The following is a 13,390-nucleotide window of genomic DNA, read 5'->3' on the forward strand; positions in this document are numbered from 1 at the left end:
TGACAAACAAGTGCTGGCAATTTTCTATCCGAGGCATTAAGCAGCCAGACCATCCAAACCTCAGCATAATTCAAACCCAGAGTCTTCTAACAGCAATTGTAATTGAACAGAGTTTGACAACTTATTGACCTTGTTACTAAATGCATGAGTTGGCCTGAAATCGAGTTTGTCTGCTCTTTATTAACAGAAACCATTGACAGAGATTTCTAAGAAAGCTGCCCTTGTTTTTTCAAGAGAGCAGCCTTCAACTTGGGAAATGTCTGCACAGAGGAAGGATAACTTATACATGTGCAGGTGTCTATCCAAATGTGATTAAAATTAATACAAAAATGCGTCCTCCATTTTTCCCTTTCAAAGGATTTGCTCAAAAAAGTCAATAATTGTCTTAAATTAAAAAGCCTACATTTAACAACTGCTGAAAACCATGGCCAAAGGCAACATAATCATGCCCAAAGAAACGTCACCCAAGAGAGGAGGAAAGATTCCAAAGAGCCACTGCCAGTCAGAGCAGACAGCACTAAGGTTAGCAAATAAACAGACTAACCTTGTACTAAGCAGCATCCTCAGATGCTCATGACTCGCCGCTATATTTGCAGGCCGCAATCCCCGAGAGGCAGTTTCAGCAGGCCTCTCAGGACACTTAATATTCTAAGAAATGGCACTTCCTGTTCTGGAAAGCCAACCTAATAAGGACAGCTCCAGCAAAGCCAGAAGCCCCTAACTCAGTAGCACCTGTCACAAAAAAACTCCCACACTAATGAAAATAAATTGATATGTATTTACCCATATGCTGGAGAGCATATGTGTAATGTGTTTAGATATCACTAATACAGTTAAGCCTCCGCTAAATTTATTGGCTGACAGATAAAGAGTGATCTCAATAGCAAATCAAGGTTGACAGCGATTTTTGGCTCTGCAGTTGCTACTTGGGAATTTGTTTTGTAAGTTGTCCATTAAAAAAAAAAAAAGCCTTTTAGTCCTCATGAAATTTCAGAAGCATGATCAGGGCAATTCACGGGAAACAAGAATCAGGTAGGGAGGCTGTTTTCTAAGCTCTGCAACAATGATCAAAGAAGGGGAAAAGGGACTGTTCAAGACAGGATTTAACTTCTTATAATTCCCCCTCTTGAGGAACCATGTGACAATTATTCCATCTCACTAGACTGTCTAATGCCAGTCTTTCAGATCGGCTGAACTCCTTCAGCTAGATTGACTTGCCCCTGGGTGTTGGGGGACCATCAATAACTTTTGAGGCTGCTAGACCATTTTCTGCCTATGTACTTTCCTGGCCCACCATCCTTTCCCTTCTTGGGGCAATTCCACCTAGCTGCTCTTTCTGAGCTCCAGACACATTAGCAATACTTCTTCTTCTTTTTTTTTTTAATCATCCTTGCTTATAATTCTTTTCCAGTTGTCTGATTTAAACAACCCTGCTATATTTTTAAAGCAATGTCCACTTCAAATGAGTAGATACAAAAGAGGTATTTGTTTAGTTTATCCAAGTCAGAAGGTGTGACCTGCCATAAAAGGTTATACAGTCAAATGCTGCTGTTCCAGATTCTATTTAGTCACGCACTTCTCTACGAAATTCCATTCCATTTCTCTTCCCTGTTTTCAAATCTCTCCAACAGTCAATCCTCAGTCTGTGCCACTGAGAGCCTTTCTGTAGTAGAAAGCCACAGGAGTTATTGATGAAGTGATATAAAATCCTGTTGACATAACAATATGTTGGATTGAGTCCCACAGCTATTCAATGTGTTTTGCAGCTAGCAAAAATCTGGTTGGCAGACAACATATTGAGGTTGAACTGTTGATGGATAACCAATGGCATGTCTACCCTGTCTTTCTCACATCAACCTTTTCTTCCTGTCAATATCACCACCTGGGCTAAAGAATTTAACAGTGACTATCTAGACTGAGCTGATCACATAAACATTCCCCATTATGCTGCTACAGAGGGTCATCACCGATAAATTCACAAGCCAGGTGACATCAAGAGTAAGGTACATTCTTAACTTAGCAAGAGGACAGGCTTATAGTCACAACAGATGGCAATACCTGGCTAACTTTGGCTGATTTGGAAAAAACTAAGGATTATAGGAACTATAATCCAAAATACATGGAGGATACCAGGTTGTCTACCCTGCTGTTGAGTGAGGTCAGCAATAAGACACTTGGGGATGCAGCATAATCCAAAGAAAAAATCCCCTGACAATCTGTGCATCTTTTTGCTACCTGTTCAGTCATGTTCTTCAAGGGAACTGCCATCAATAAGAGCAAAGAGGAACAGTAATCTTTGCTTACCTTCCTTAGAGAATGTGCAAAGTGGACCTAAAGGCAAAGGACAAATGAATGGGTGTGCTGGCAACTAGTGGCAAAGAGGAAATTGGACCAATAGGTCAATCTTATTCAGGGAATCACCAAATCATGGGGATAGGACGGATCCCAAGCACGACAGGCCATGTCTCCCATAGTCTACTGTGCAAGCAACAGACAAGATTTTATAGTTTTGGTCCATCGGTGGGGGAAAAAAATCCACACTTGGTTGGTTAGGTAAGTAGATACAGTGGAACCTCGGTTTATGAACTTAATTCATTCGGTGATTCTGGTTGCACCCCGAATTGGTCGCAACCCGAAGAAAATTTCCCCATAAGGTTCAATGTAATTACCATTAATCCGTTCTGGCGTGGAGGACAGGGAGGCGGCTATTACTTGGAGGGAGAGTCCCCCTCCCTACGACCACCTGTCAGGGGTGGAAAATGGCCGCGGACCACGTGTCAGGGGTGGAAAATGGCCGTGGACCACGTGTCAGGGGCATAAAAATGGCCACGGACCACGTGTCAGGGGCATAAAAATGGCCACGGACCATGTCAAGGGAGGGAAAATGGCTGTGTATCCTGTTCGTACCCCGAGGCGGAGTTCGCAAACCGAGGTAAATTTTTGCGGCCGGAGCTGGTCGTAATCCGAAAAGTTCGTTAACAGAGGCGTTCGTAACCCGAGGTACCACTGTACTTATGTACTACATATCTAGTATCTAGTAATCAAACTAGATATCACAAAAATAGAAGATGGAAAAAACTGAAGTCCAAAACCTAGGCCAAATGTACCAGTGAAATCTGCAGCTCAAATTTAGCCTGGGGGGAAGGGGGGAGGGCAGGACAAGGTTGTAGACTGGATGCATTTGTTAATAATAGGCGCCATCAGACATTTAAAAATGGGGGGGGAGTCCAGGTGAGGGTTGGAATCTGCTTTCAAAACTCAGAAAGCTCATCTGAGGAATACTCTGTCTCACAGAATGGATGAGAGTCAATGTGGTAAGTGTTGTAATAAACCATTTTGCAAGAGTAAATTGTCCTCCTAATGATTACTAAATTAAACCATTGCTATTACAACACTGGGTGGTATTAGCATATACTTGTCATCTTGCTTCCCATTTCCAAAGAGCAACATGGTGCTTCATTGGAAGGATATTTCTGTTACATACTTCATTAACTTCCTGATGGGTAGCCAGGCTCTGTGAAGTTTGACCATGACAAAAATCAGAGGGGAAGTTGAATTGTTTTTCAATTAAAGCTGACAGTACTGGCAGAGAGAGGCCACTAGTACTGTAGGAGGCAAGGAGAACACATGATACTCTTTGAGAGTCTCTGGATGAGGGTGCAGAACTGTGACCAACAGCTTGTAAAATCCATGTGACCAGAGGCAAAGGAAATCTGGTAGAGTATTTGACAGAATCAGTCTCACAATAAATCTAATACAACTGGGCAATTAATTGCATTTTACCTTATGGGAGATAAATTATTTAGAGAAAATGTACAGAATAGAGCTTTTAGGATTACTTGATTTCTCCCTAACCTGAAAATTATCTTTCCCCAAGGAATTTGGGATTTTTAACTTCACAGAACCCATACTATTTTTAGCCAATTAAAATTATTTTGCAGATTACCAGTTGAAGTTGCATTAATAAATAGAGCCCTGCTTGGTGGGCACTCACTAAAGGATATAAAAATCCTAAAGAATTAAGATTTCTTACATTGCTCATGGCAGCCTAGCACTCATCTTCCAACCAATCTGGCCAAGAAGAGAGGCAGAATGGAGATATATTCTTCTTTTCTTATATATAAATTTTAAGCAATTATTTGAATATGATATGAACAAAATGTGACAACTAGAAATGAATGCATTTCCTAGTAAAACAATTTGCAAAATAAGCCTTTAATGTAGCACTGCCTAAGCTAACATGTGGCGACTGCAACTCCTAGAATTCTCTGTTGCCCAATCCATTTCGAAGGTGCAACAGCGGGGAAAGCTACTTTAGAGCTTACTCTTATCCAAATTTGGGAGCGGAAGAAAAGAAAACCTCAGGTTTTGTTTCTGTCAACTTCAAGGTAAATATCAGGCAAATAGTAGAAAATACTCTGTGCCCTCCAGTCACTTCCATTCTGCCTGTCTCTGCAAGAGCAATTCTAAGCACACGCAGGCATTTTACTCTCTCTGCAAGTGATCATTAAAAGCGGGACGGCAAGACATTGCATAGTGTACTAAGTCTTTCACTTCGGTTTACCATTTGCTTCTTCGCCGACCAACACTATTGGTACAAGCTTCTGCCCCTCCAACATATAAGCACTGGTTCTACAGTTTCCAAAGTAGGCCAGCATTTGATTTCAACAACTCGGTCCTACTGTGTGTATTGTTTGTTTTGCTTATCAAAGGGTGTTCTTAGTTAATGTGGAATGAAGAATGGGTAATGTCTTCTCTCTCTTTTCCCTGCTCCCCCATCCTCCCAGCAGCTATAAAACAGCTCAGCCCAGCCAGAACCAAAAGCTCAACAAAGCTCCCACGTCCCTGCCCCCGCCAGCTCCCATCTTCCATTCAACCAAAATGGGCCACTCAGGCAGAGCAGCCCAGGAGTTACAAATAGGCCAGACAGGAATAAACAGAGCAAACAAAGAATATCCTGTCCACTCCGAGAGAGGCTCAGGAAAGAGTGATGTCTCCATTAAAATTCAAGGCAGGGAAGCTGCATGCACCCTGTCAACAGCTTGGCTAATAAAATGAAGGGGGGGGGGAGGGAGGAAAGGTTTATAGAGGAAGAAAGAAAGCTTATGAGGACATGCTGATAAGCCCCAAAACTGTTACAGCCAATATTTTACAATGTTATAATTTCACTCATCCATTCCAACCAAACACAGCACAAATTCAAACCACGTCCCCCAACAACACCATGAGCCACCACAAGCCCTGCTCACCTTTTAAGTACATCCATCTGGTAGCATTCCCAAGATCACTTCTGGGGCTTGGTGGTTTAGCAATGGTTTTTGAGGCTCTATGCCATTATCCAATGCCTATCAGGATGATTTAAATAAACAACTAGGAGCAGGGGAGGACACCATCGCTGATTTAATGGTGGTGTTGAATTTGGGGCCTCTCTGAATTGCAGAGCTGAACAGCCCTCCTAGTGGCAACACTGGATCACCTCCTGTGGTTTGGCACAGAAGTGTATTCCTAACCTGATTTGCAAGCTTCATCCCCAAATGCTGACATTCTAAATATAAACAAACCACTTCATCTGTTTTGCACAGTTTTGATTAGCACTTATGTAAAATTAACTGCTGAGGAAGTTTTAAGCAATACTGCCTAGATGTTAATGCTGGATGCGAGGTTGGAGGGAGAGATTGTACATATTCCTATTCCTTATCTCTAGATGTATTCACTTTAAAGTTTAAATAGAGCCTACGCACATGTATCTTTACATGGGTTGAGCTGTTTTGCACAACCTGAACAAATATAATAAATTAGCCTGAACAGGATACATTTATTTTAGCTGTATGTTTGCAACACAGAATTAGTGTTTTGGTGTGGATTAATGAAGCATGAATAAGAATGGATATAAAGCAACATCACCAACTAAGCACAGGAGCACTGATGCTAAGGGAAATAAAAGGGATGGCAGGGAACTGGATATCTTGTTGAAATATCTCTTCCTGTGAAAGCCCTTTGGAACATGCAGATTATAGATCTGCACCTGTATGCTTCAGTAATTAGAATATCCTCACTGAAACTCTGACATTCCAGCAGGTTTTTCAAACTGGATTATTGTGATACATGCTTATAATCAGTGTAAACTAGAAGGTGGTCAAAAGACAGGAAGTTAGTGGATAAACATGGTTTCCTTAGTAATGTCTAAACTGCTACCATCCAAAGGAGTTCTTACCTCACGGAAATATAGCAGATTTCCAATCAAAGGCAAAGGTGGAGGATGACGGATTCCCACTTTATCAAGCCTGGAGAATGAAGAGGTGGTGTACCTGAATTAAAAACAAAAACAAAACATTGAATTAAATGAAGTTTTCCCAAAGTCAAGTTTTCAGAGGTAGAGGAACAGGGTCCAGAACTCAAGTAAGAATATAGCCCTGGGACCCAACTGACACAGCAATCATGGGAAATCCACACAGCACTTGCAGTGCAAGACTGGATGGGAACCTTTTATTCAATGTTCATTCTCAAATTTGTTATCACCTTATTTCAGAAAAGGCTGTTGTTTCAAGCTCCAAATATATGAGATAAAATCAGATTCTCAGACTACAGTAGTCTTGGATCACTCCAACACTAGTGATGCCCCTGATGGGTACTTTCTATTACACAATCACTGTGAAATCCAACCCTATTGATCTTATTAGATCAACCTTCACCAGCCTGGATAATTCTGACTATGGTCTTCGTTGGCCATGCAAGCTGTAGATTTATGGAAATTATCATCTAACACAGCTGGAGAGTGCCAGATGGAGAAAGTTGTTTTAGATGATTCTGCTGCCTTCAATGGATACGACTCAGCAAGATCTGATCTTTATTCACGGAATTGCTTGCTTTCCAACATTTCTATCCATTGCTGGTAAAGAGATCTCAGGAAATGGTAATGGAAAAAAATTCACTGCTCTCTTTTCCTCATGGTATAATAGGAAATTCTGCTTTATATAATATAAAATTATCTATGATACCACTAAAGCACAGGCATGCAACTGGGGGGAGAACATGAGCTGTTCTGTGGCAGGAGGACACAGCAAGGAGGTGAGGTACAGTGAAAGTGGGATTTCGTGGGATCGTTCCTTCGGTTTTTGCAAAGCGTGAGCTTTTTTGGGGGGAGGGGAGGAATGAGCAAGACCAAGAGAAAGCTTATATACCTTTTAATATTTGGCTTTTCACTGCCCCCACCCCGAAGAAGAAACCACCCTTACCTCCTTTTGTCAAAGGCAGAATTTCTGGGTGTTCTGGATCACAACAATGAAGGCCAGATGTGGATTGTCATTTCCTACAGAGGCTTTCAGAGCACCATTTTCTTCTTCCAATTCTGAGAGGAGGCAGAAACAAGTAGTGTCTGGTACTATAAGCAGATGATACAGTGGGGCAAAGAAGTATTTAGTCAGCCACCAATTGTGCAAGTTCTTCCACTTAAAAAGATGAGAGAGGCCTGTAATTTTCATCATAGGTATACCTCAACTATGAGAGACATAATGGGGAAAAAAATCCAGAAAATCACATTGTCTGATTTTTAAAGAATTTATTTGCAAATCATGGTGGAAAATAAGTATTTGGTCAATATCAAAAGTTCATCTCAATACTTTGTTATATATCCTTTGTTGGCAATGACAGAGGTCAAACATTTTCTGTAAGTCTTCACAAGGTTTTCACACACTGTTGCTGGTATGTTGGCCCATTCCTCCATGCAGATCTCCTCTAGAGCAGTGATGTTTTGGGGCTGTCACTGGGCAACACGGACTTTCAACTCCCTCCAAAGGTTTTCCATGGGGTTGAGATCTGGAGACTGGCTAGGCCACTCCAGGACCTTGAAATGCTTCTTACAAAGCCACTCCTTCGTTGCCCGGGCGGTGTGTTTGGGATCATTGTCATGCTGAAAGACCTAGCCACGTTTCATCTTCAATGCCCTTGCTGATGGAAGGAGGTGTTCACTCAAAATCTCACGATACATGGCCCATTCATTCTTTCCTTTACACAGATCAGTCATCCTGGTCCCTTTGCAGAAAAACAGCCCCAAAGCATGATGTTTCCACCCCCATGCTTCACAGTAGGTATGGTGTTCTTTGGATGCAACTCAGCATTCTCTCTCCTCCAAACACAACGAGTTGAGTTTAGACCAAAACGTTCTACTTTGGTTTCATCTGACCATATGATATTCTCCCAATCCTCTTCTGGATCATCCAAATGCTCTCTAGCAAACTTCAGACGGGCCCGGACATGTACTGGCTTAAGCAGGGGGACACGTCTGGCACTGCAGGATTTGAGTCCCTGGCGGCGTAGTGTGTTACTGATGGTAGCCTTTGTTACTTTGGTCCCAGCTCTCTGCAGGTCATTCACTAGGTCCCCCCGTGTGGTTCTGGGATTTTTGCTCACCGTTCTTGTGATCATTTTGACCCCACGGGGTGAGATCTTCCATGGAGCCCAGATCAAGGGAGATTATCAGTGATTTTGTATGTCTTCCATTTTCTAATTATTGCTCCCACAGTTGATTTCTTCACACCAAGCTGCTTGCCTATTGCAGATTCAGTCTTCCCAGCCTGGTGCAGGTCTACAATTTTGTTTCTGATGTCCTTCAACAGCTCTTTGGTCTTGGCCATAGTGGAGTTTGGAGTGTGACTGTTTGAGGTTGTGGACAAGTGTCTTTTATATTGATAACAAGGTCAAACAGGTGCCATTACTACAGGTAACGAGTGGAGGACAGAGGATCCTCTTAAAGAAGTAGTTACAGGTCTGTGAGAGCCAGACATCTTGCTTGTTTGTAGGTGACCAAATACTTATTTTCCATCATGATTTGCAAATAAATTCTTTAAAAATCAGACAATGTGATTTTCTGGATTTTTTTCTCCATTTTGTCTCTCATAGTTGAGGTATACCTATGATGAAAATTACAGGCCTCTCTCATCTTTTTAAGTGGGAGAACTTGCACAATTGGTGGCTGACTAAATACTTTTTTGCCCCACTGTAGCTGGACAAAGATTTCCCTTCGTTGCTAAGTTTCAGATTCTTCTAGTAGCCTTAGGCTCACAGAAGTGAGTTAGTGCTCCACAACTGTTTCTGTTAGCTCACATTATCAGAAAAGTATGCAACTGGTGCAAGAAAAAACGGACGAGCCAAAGGCTTCAAAGTTGCTGGCAGCACTAAAAGCTTTGGGTATGGTACTTTAGAACTCTCCAAAGGTCTCCAAAAAATCATATATTTTAATGTGACAGAAAGGGAAAAGATGCAGATTTAAGGGGTTAGAAAACCAATCCAGCAGTCAAATTATTATTGTTGTTGTTGGTCGCACAGTCAGCCAGTTGTTTAGACTGGATTTGGCATTTTATCCACCTATCAAGTCCTTCCCAAGGACCTGGGATAGGCAGATGTTGTTGTCTGATGGTGTTAAAAGTATCGTCGCAGGATATATGCTGTTCCAAGTAAAGCTGCCTTTTGCAATTGACTGATGGTGATGTTGTCAATGCCGATAGTCTTCACATGGTACTCCAGATGTTTTGGGATTGCACCCAAGGCGCCTATTACTATTGGTACTATCTTTGCTTTCTTTTGCCACAGTCGTTCTATTTCTATTTGCAGGTCTTTGTATTTGGTGATTTTCTCCAGTTCTTTCTCTTCTAATCTGCTGTCTCCAGGTATTGCAATGTCCACTGTCCAGACTTTTTTTGTCTTTCGTATCAACAGTTGTTAAGTCTGGGGTGTTGTGTGGCAGGTGCTTGTCTGTTTGAATTCTAAAGTCCCAGAGCATTTTAGCTTCTTCATTTTCTATTACTTTGTCTGTTTTGTGATCCTAAAGTGGTATTTCTTGCAGATATTCCAATGCACCATTGTTGCTACCTTGTCATGCCATTGTTTGTAGTCAGTCTCTGTGATCTTCTTGCAGCAGCTAATTAGGTGGTCCACTGTTTCTTCAGCTTCTTTGCAGAGGTGGCATTTGCTGTCTGTTGCTGTCTTCTCAATTCCAGCTTTGTATGCACTTGTTCTTAAATAGCCCCTCTGTCTCTTTCTTCAACTTTCCTGCTCTTAGCCATTGCCAGGCCTTGTTGTTATCTGCTTTGCCTGCTAGTTTTTTGTGTAGTGGCCATGTAATACTTTGCCTTGCCATGTCTCTTTTCTAGTCTTCATTTCGTCTTTCTTGTAGGCTAGTTTGATATATTCAGTATTCAGTAAGCCTTCATGGTGTACTAGCTTCAGTGCATCTTCTTCACTGTCCTTCAGATATTCTTCCAATGCCCTTTTTTCTTCTTCAACTGTCTGATGTACTTGCAACATTCCATGCCCACCTATGGTCCTGGGTTAGTAGAGTCTATCAACATTGCTGAATGGATGAACATCCATTGTCATTATTTTTCGAGTCTTCCTATCCAGGGCTTCTAATTCTGCTTGAGTCCAGCCTATTATTCCAGCTGTGTATCTAATGACTGGAATTGCCCAGGTGTTAATTGCCTTGATGGCATTTCCTCCACTGAGTTTGGACTTTAAGATCTTCACTCCTTTGATGTATTCACTACTAGCCTTCTTCTTGATTTCAGTGTGCTTCATGTTGTCAGTTTGAAGGATGCACAGGTATTTGTAGTGATCATCCAGACTCCTGATATTATTTCCATAGGGCATCTTGATTCCTTCAGTTTTCACTATCTTTCCCCTGTTGATGGTAAGGATGGCACATTTGTCCAGTCCAAACTCCATTACAATATCTTGGCTGTATATTCAGACAGTTGAGCAGCAATTCTATTTCAGATGGTGTTTTTCCATACAGCTTCAGATCATCCATGTAAAGGAGGTGAGATAGCCTGGCAGATGCTTTGATGTTTGATAGCCATGGCCTGACTTGTTCAGTATTGTTGACAGATGAATCAATGCCATGACAAACAGTAGTGGTGATAGTGAGACTCCTTGAAAGATTCTTCTCTTGATATTAACTTCTCCCAGTCCATCACCACTGACCAGCAACTGTGTCTTCCATTGTGCCACTGATCTTTGTACAAAGTTTCTGATGTTTCTACTGACTGCTGTTATTTCTAATCACTTGATTATCCAATCATGTAGCAGGGAATTGAATGCCTTCTTGTAATCAATCCAAGCTACATTCAAGTTGGTCTTCCTTCTCTTGCAGTTTTCCAAAATCAACTTGTCAATTAAGAGCTGATCTTTTGTTCCTCTGCTGTTTGAGTGGTTTCCTGTTTGCTCAGGTGGAAACAGCTTGTTTTCAACTACATGCTGTTGGACTCCATCAGCTACCACACCAGTTAGCAATGTGAAAGTTGTTGGCAAGCAGGTAATTGGCCTGTAGTTGCCTGGTGCTGCCCCTTTTGTTGGATCTTTCATTATCAGGTAGGTTTTACTAGATGTTAACCAATCTTCAATTTCACCTTCTTGCAGTATATTGCTAAACTGCTTGGCAATGGGTGGGGTGCAGACCAGTGAGATGTTTCAACCAAAAACCATGTAGTTCATCTTCACCTGGTGCTGACCAATTCTTGATCTTCCTTGTCTTTTTCTCCACCATTTCTGCTATTATTACAAGTTCTTTCATTTCAGCTTCTTTTTTCTTATCTACCTCCTTTATCCAAGGTGCATTCTTGTATGTCTTTGGGTTGTCCCATTGCTGCACCCAGAAGTGCACTGTTTCTTCTTTGTCAGGTGTTGACTGGCTCACCGCAGTCTCTCCATTGATGGATGGGTAGAAACATTTCTGATTTGACTGAAAATGGAGATTCTACATGTAGTGTGCAATTCGAGCTTCATATCTGCTGATCTTCTTGGCTATGGTTGTTATTTGCTGCTTTATTATTTCCAGTGCTTCTTTGAAATTCTAGGTGATATTTCTTGATCAGGTAGCCTTTGGTTGTTGCTGTTGTTGTTGTTATTTTATCCCACCTTTTTTATATATAACTCAATCATCATCGTCATCGTCATCGTCATCATCATCATCATCATCATCAATATTTCATCCTCCAAGCTCTGCAAAGCTGGATCACCTATATACAACATTAATGTTTCAGCAACACATTGTGTAGCTACACCAGATGTGTACTGACTAAATGACTGCTTAGCTACTAATCCACAAATTAAAATAAGACATAGTTGGAGGAACTGAAAAGATGAAATCTGGGGTTTTACATTATCAAACGATGGTGCTGAATAAGGCAGGTTGTGGTGTTTGCAAATATCCACCAAACTACATTTTCAACAGAACATGTGTAAGCAGTAGTACTTTTGAACTTTAGGAAACACCAGAGTAGATCCTAGCTAAACAGGTATCCTGATGACAGGAAATGTAAGCCAATATTAGTATCCTAAAAAAGTAAACTTGACAGGCATCATTTTCTCATGTTATTGAAGCTAGGGTCACATATGATTTTTACAGATAACGTGTCTTAAGCATGATGTACAGAACAAACATTAGGGTTAGTTCATACATAATGTTACACATAAACCATGGTTTACAAATCATATTATGCCATAGCACAGAATGTGAACCTAGCCTCTGTTTAGGACCCTTCTTTGCTTTGGGCTTCTGGTTGACAATAACAGATAGAAATGTCACTTTTCCATAAACCATGAAACTATAGATTATGGGCCACTAGGTCTTTGTTTCAATATTACCAAGCTACCAGTCAATAGTAATATTTGGCAATGTCTGGGATAAATGTTTCGTCAAAGCCACAAAGATATGTGATACATATCAGCCAGTGGATAATATCTATTAATTTTTTTCCTATTTTATCCAGCGTGTGTGATAATTAATATACTGTCAACCATAAGAGGTTCTGGGACTAGAAATATATTTTAAAATGAAGATTATTTATTCATTTATATCATGCCAGAAATGTACTAGGTGCTAAATAACATCAAGGCCAAAAATAGATTTTCACACTTCCTCTAGTCTTTGACAGAGGAAAACAGATACACTTGCTTGCTGTATGTAAGTGAAACAAGGTATGGTAATGAGGAAACCATAATGAACTAGCCACTATTATGAAGCTGGGTGACATGTTCCAAGGAACTTCTCCAGTAATAATATCTAACTATATCTTACTTGTACAAAATCATGTTTGGTATTATCCTTCCAAACTTCTGTATATTTTGGCTGACGTCAATCTCATTCTCTAATATTAAAGATATGTGAAATTGCTGAACACACTGTCAAAACTAGAGTCTACTCAACTGAGAGAGTTTCACGCTAGCAGAATTACAGGGTGATCTTCCTTATTAGGGACTAATCTGTTAACCACTAACAATGAATACATACTAAAATTACTTAAATGCTATGAGAAACAATGTCCTAATTCATTTGTTGCAGTAGTGTGAATAAATGATTATGCCATAAACTATGAACCATGGTTCCATAAATCTT

The 13,390-nt window shown here is 40.8% G+C and overlaps 1 protein-coding gene across 3 annotated transcripts in view; it reads right to left on the reverse strand.

Moving 5' to 3' along the window:
• The window catches only part of TBXAS1 (thromboxane A synthase 1), a 237,952-nt gene that overhangs the window by 179,798 nt on the left and 44,764 nt on the right, over positions 1 to 13,390 (reverse strand). For all 3 annotated transcript variants that reach the window (XM_015889542.3, XM_025172010.2, XM_025171937.2), the window contains exon 3: positions 6,215 to 6,308. In XM_015889542.3, coding sequence (XP_015745028.1) covers positions 6,215 to 6,308 — 94 coding nt within the window. The remainder of the gene's footprint in view (positions 1 to 6,214; positions 6,309 to 13,390) is intronic.

This window comes from Python bivittatus, unplaced genomic scaffold (genome assembly GCF_059951505.1).
Source record: "Python bivittatus isolate LINGU-HERP-01145 unplaced genomic scaffold, Pbiv_v1 ctg000330_np1212, whole genome shotgun sequence".
Taxonomy (NCBI): domain Eukaryota; kingdom Metazoa; phylum Chordata; class Lepidosauria; order Squamata; family Pythonidae; genus Python; species Python bivittatus.